The sequence below is a fragment of the Leuciscus leuciscus genome (genome assembly GCF_965113295.1).
Source record: "Leuciscus leuciscus genome assembly, chromosome: 24".
Lineage (NCBI taxonomy): Eukaryota > Metazoa > Chordata > Actinopteri > Cypriniformes > Leuciscidae > Leuciscus > Leuciscus leuciscus.
Genome location: NC_138723.1, coordinates 32,349,353 through 32,354,352, shown reverse-complemented (window position 1 = coordinate 32,354,352; position 5,000 = coordinate 32,349,353). Strand labels below are relative to the sequence as shown.

The window sequence follows — 5,000 nt, the reverse complement described above, 5'->3', positions numbered from 1 at the left end:
CCCAACTTTACAGCAGAAAACACATGTTTACAGTCTGGTGCAAAAAGCAAAAAGGTTTTGATTTTGTCCGTCATGACGACTGTGAGGGGGGCAAATTTTTTTATAACTCATCCGTTTAAATTATATTAAGCCTTAAAGTTCTGCATAATTAAGGGCGTGGCCACTTGAGTGACAGGTGGATTGCCGATGATGTTACTACTAGCCGTTTGTCTGCTGTCTGTTAGCTTCACGTCACCTCGGCTAATCCGCCACGCCCATTGTCGTTTATCTGGGAGTGACGCGCGGCCAAGATGGCGACGGCCGGCTCCTCCCACTTTGGGAACGCTCTTCAGAAACACTACGGGTGACGTCACGCACACTACGAACATATTTTGATACACTTTTGACATGCGTGTAAACCTGCGTACCTGTGGCCTCCACCATGCCCTCCAGGATCACCACGATCTCCAACTCCTCATGGGCCAGGTGTTGTTTGGAGATGTCCCAGAACGGGCTGTGCTGGTTGATCTCGTGGCAGATGATGAGCGGAGACACCAGGAACAGCCGGTCGTCTCCCGTGTCGTAGCCCACGTTCATGTCCGTCTGGTTGAGAGGGATGAACTCTCCCTCTTTGGTCTGCTTGGACTTGATGAGCTTGGCTCGGATGGACGCCTCCACGATGTGCGAGTTACGCAGGTCTCCGACGCGGAACATCAGGCAGAGCCGGCCGTCGCGGATGGAGATCACGGCGTGCGTGGAGAACACTAGCGTCTCGGCGCGCTTTTTCGGCTGCGAGATCTTCACGAACATGCAGCCCACCATGAAGGCGTTGACGATGGAGCCGAGCACCGACTGCACCAGCAGGAGCACGATCCCCTCGGGACACTGATCGGTGATCACTCGATAGCCGTAGCCGATGGTGGTCTCCGTCTCGATGGAGAACAGGAACGCGGACACGAAGCCGTTGAGGTTATTAACGCACGGCGTCCACTGGTTGTCCCCGATGTGCTCCAGGTCTCCGCGTATGTACGCGATTAGCCACCACATGAAGCCGAAGAACAGCCAGGTCACGGTGTACACCAGCACGAAGATGAACAGGTTGAACCTCCACTTGAGGTCCACTAGCGTGGTGAAGATGTCCGTCAGGTAGCGGTAGGTCTCGCGCACGTTCCCGTGGTGCACGTTGCACTTGCCGTCCTTGCGCACGTAGCGCTGGGCCTCGGCTCGCTCCCGGTCCCGCTCCGGCTTGGGCTCATCCCGCTTGGGCCGCTTGTGCTGTCGGACCGTCACGGTGCTCTCCACATCCGGCTCCATCGGGACTAATGGAAGATTCTGAGCCTGGAGAGAGAGAGAGAGAGAGAGAGAGAGAGAGAGATGGGATCAGTGAGCAGCAGCGATTACCTGGAGTCTTTACTACGTTTCAGCGTCATATCTGGTGCTCTTCCGTCATTTTTGACCGGAAAATTTTACATTTGTTTTTTTTAGAATTTGTTTCTTCATCGGAATGGTACAAAACTTCGTAAAGGTTTTGGCACTTGCCAATAGCGATCAAAAATGGCATTGGAAATGAATGGGAGACAAATTTCACCAAGTGAAAACTTTTTTCATAACAATAAACGTAAAATTCTGTAACTTTTTTTATGTTCACTTTTTAAAACTTTTTTCACTTCAGCAATAATCTGCCAAGTGTCGTCTTTAAAAAGAGATCAAATTTAAATCTGTCGCTTTAAAACGTTCAAGATTTACAACAGTTTAAGTTGGAAATTACATTTTCAGGTCTATGCTCAAAAAGTGAATAAATGGATTATAAATACAGCGAAAGTATAATTTAGTACCATAAATTCCCCTAAAAATACAAAACACTATCACACTAAAATATAGTACATTAATTTCATTGAAATTAAAAACAAAAAACAAACGGTGAAACACGTAAAGAGCAGCAGAGGGTTAAAAGAGTGTGTTTTCTGTCTAAATAAAGCGGTAGAGATGAATTGATGATGATGATGATGATGATGAATACTTTATTCATCCCTTTCGGGAAATTCAAGCATCCAGAAGTTTACACAACTCATAACACTTACAAACAGTAAAAACAGTCAAATCACACAAACACCAATTCTAATAATAAACTAGATGCGAAAGTTCGTCGAAACAAACTTTAAGTTGGCTTGGAAAAGTTTGGACGAGAAGTTTAAAGTAGTTTGAAGTATTACATTATTACTTGATTTTGTCTTTCTCGATCCTTTTATAACAATTAAAAATATTTTGTTGCCGTCACATGAAAAACGATCAAATTATCAAATAATTGTTCTGGGTGGTTGCTAGGTGGTTGCCATTGTGTTCTGGGTGGTTGTTATGAGATAGAACGGAAAATGAGTCTCGATGGATTAGAAATACTAGTACATAGAATGGCAGCTGATGAAGTCTGACGAGCCTCGCCAACTGTCAAAATTTGAATTTAGTTTAGAGTTAGAATAAAAGAAAGAAAGAAATATAAGATAGATAGATAGATAGATAGATAGATAGATAGATAGATTAGGAAGAAAGAAAGAAATATTTAGATAGATAGATAGATAGATTAGAAAGATAGATAGATAGATAGATAGATAGATAGATTAGGAAGAAAGAAAGAAATATAAGATAGATAGATAGATAGATAGATAGATTAGAAAGAAAGAAAGAAAGAAAGAAAGAAAAAGAGAGCGAGAAAGAAAGAAAGAAAGAGAGAAAGAAAGAAAAAGAGAGCGAGAAAGAGAGAAAGAAAGAAAGAAAGAAAGAAAGAAAGAAAGAAAGAGAGAAAGAAAGAAAGAAAGAAAAAGAGAGCGAGAAAGAAAGAAAGAAAGAAAGAAAGAAAGAAAGAAAGAAAGAAAAAGAGAGCGAGAAAGAAAGAAAGAAAGAAAGAAAAAGAGCGAGAAAGAAAGAAAGAAAGAAAGAAAGAAAGAAAGCTTAAATAAGTCTCAATAAATTAGAAATAGTACATAGAGCGGCAGCTGATGGAGTCTAATGATCCTCTCCAACTGTCAACATTTGAATTTATACAGTTGAAGTTTAAATAGTCTTGGCTCAATTTGAACATTCCGCAATGAAAGTCTATGGGATTTTTCCAAGTTTTGATCAGCAATTTTGTCTGCATCAGTCAGCAAAGTCTGATCAGTCTAAAATGAGGAAGCAACGCGAGTCAGAACAGTTTGAAGGTTTAGGCTGAGTTTGGTGGTTGTAGCTTGAACAGTTTAGGAGGAGTAGCGTGGAGAAATTTTGGCTAAGAATAATAATAATAATAATAATCTTAAGTACAATATCAGTATGTTGGCTTTTCCAAGCCAACTTAATAAATCAGCTACAACAACCGAATTAGAATCTATATAGTAAGTTACATGTTTAAAAGACACATAGTCCTAAGACTAACTAGTTTACTCAAGTTAAATATACAGATAAAAAATTTGCCGATTGTCCCTCAAAAACAAAAGCAAAAAAACAATCCAATAATAAAAATGCAAGATGTATTTTCAAAGCAGCTTTACAGAGATAACAGGAAAATAATGCAACAAAGTTTGTTTCCAGAAGAAAATAGCGTCACAGTCCAGCTTAAGTCAGTTCAGTGATGGTTCATTTCTGTTGTAAAAAAGTTATTAATTTAGTTAATTTATATATACAGCCGCTCTGGAGAAAACCGTGATGTCATCGTCCATGACATCTTTACTGCATTTCAGCGTCATATCAGTTTAAAAGAGTGTGTTTTGGTCACAATAAAGCGTCAGAGATGAGAGAGTGCCTATAAAGCCTCCCGTCGCTCTAGTGCAGACACACGCTAGTGCAGACACACGCTAGTGCAGACACGCTAGTGCAGACACGCTAGTGCAGACACACGCTAGTGCAGACACACGCTAGTGCAGACACACGCTAGTGAAGACACACGCTAGTGAAGACACGCTAGTGCAGACACACGCTAGAGCAGACACACGCTAGAGCAGACACACGCTAGTGCAGACACACGCTAGTGCAGACACACGCTAGTGCAGACACACGCTAGTGCAGACATGCTAGTGCAGACACGCTAGTGCAGACACACGCTACTGCAGACACACGCTACTGCAGACACACGCTAGTGCAGACAGACGCTAGTGCAGACACGCTAGTGCAGACACGCTAGTGCAGACACGCTAGTGCAGACATGCTAGTGCAGACACACGCTAGTGCAGACACACGCTAGTGCAGACACGCTAGTGCAGACACACGCTAGTGCAGACACACGCTAGTGCAGACACACGCTAGTGCAGACACGCTAGTGCAGACACACGCTAGTGCAGACACACGCAAGTGCAGACACACGCTAGTGCAGACACACGCTAGTGCAGACACACGCTAGTGCAGACACGCTAGTGCAGACACACGCTAGTGCAGACACACGCTAGTGCAGACACACGCTAGTGCAGACACACGCTAGTGCAGACACACACACTAGTGCAGACACGCTAGTGCAGACACACACTAGTGCAGACACACTAGTGCAGACACGCTAGTGCAGACACACGCTAGTGCAGACACGCTAGTGCAGACACACGCTAGTGCAGACACACGCTAGTGCAGACACACGCTAGTGCAGACACGCTAGTGCAGACACACGCTAGTACAGACACACGGTAGTGCAGATACACGCTAGTGCAGACACGCTAGTGCAGATACACGCTAGTGCAGACACACGCTAGTGCAGACACGCTAGTGCAGACACACGCTAGTGCAGACACACGCTAGTGCAGACACACGCTAGTGCAGACACACGCTAGTGCAGACACGCTAGTGCAGACACACGCTAGTGCAGACACACGCTAGTGCAGACACACGCTAGTGCAGACACGCTAGTGCAGACACACACTAGTGCAGACACACGCTAGTGCAGACACACGCTAGTGCAGACACACACTAGTGCAGACACACGCTAGTGCAGACACACGCTAGTGCAGACACACGCTAGTGCAGACACACGCTAGTGCAGACACACGCTAGTGCAGACACACGGTAGT

General features: G+C 44.5%; 1 protein-coding gene across 2 annotated transcripts in view; it reads right to left on the bottom strand.

The window, feature by feature from the left end:
* Window positions 1-5,000, bottom strand: part of kcnj6 (potassium inwardly rectifying channel subfamily J member 6) — an 81,796-nt gene that overhangs the window by 24,773 nt on the left and 52,023 nt on the right. For both annotated transcript variants that reach the window (XR_014202512.1, XM_082158694.1), the window contains one exon: window positions 408-1,317. Coding sequence is in view for 1 of the 2 variants with exons in the window: in XM_082158694.1 (XP_082014820.1) it covers window positions 408-1,293 (886 nt within the window). In the remaining variant the exon portion in view is untranslated. The remainder of the gene's footprint in view (window positions 1-407; window positions 1,318-5,000) is intronic.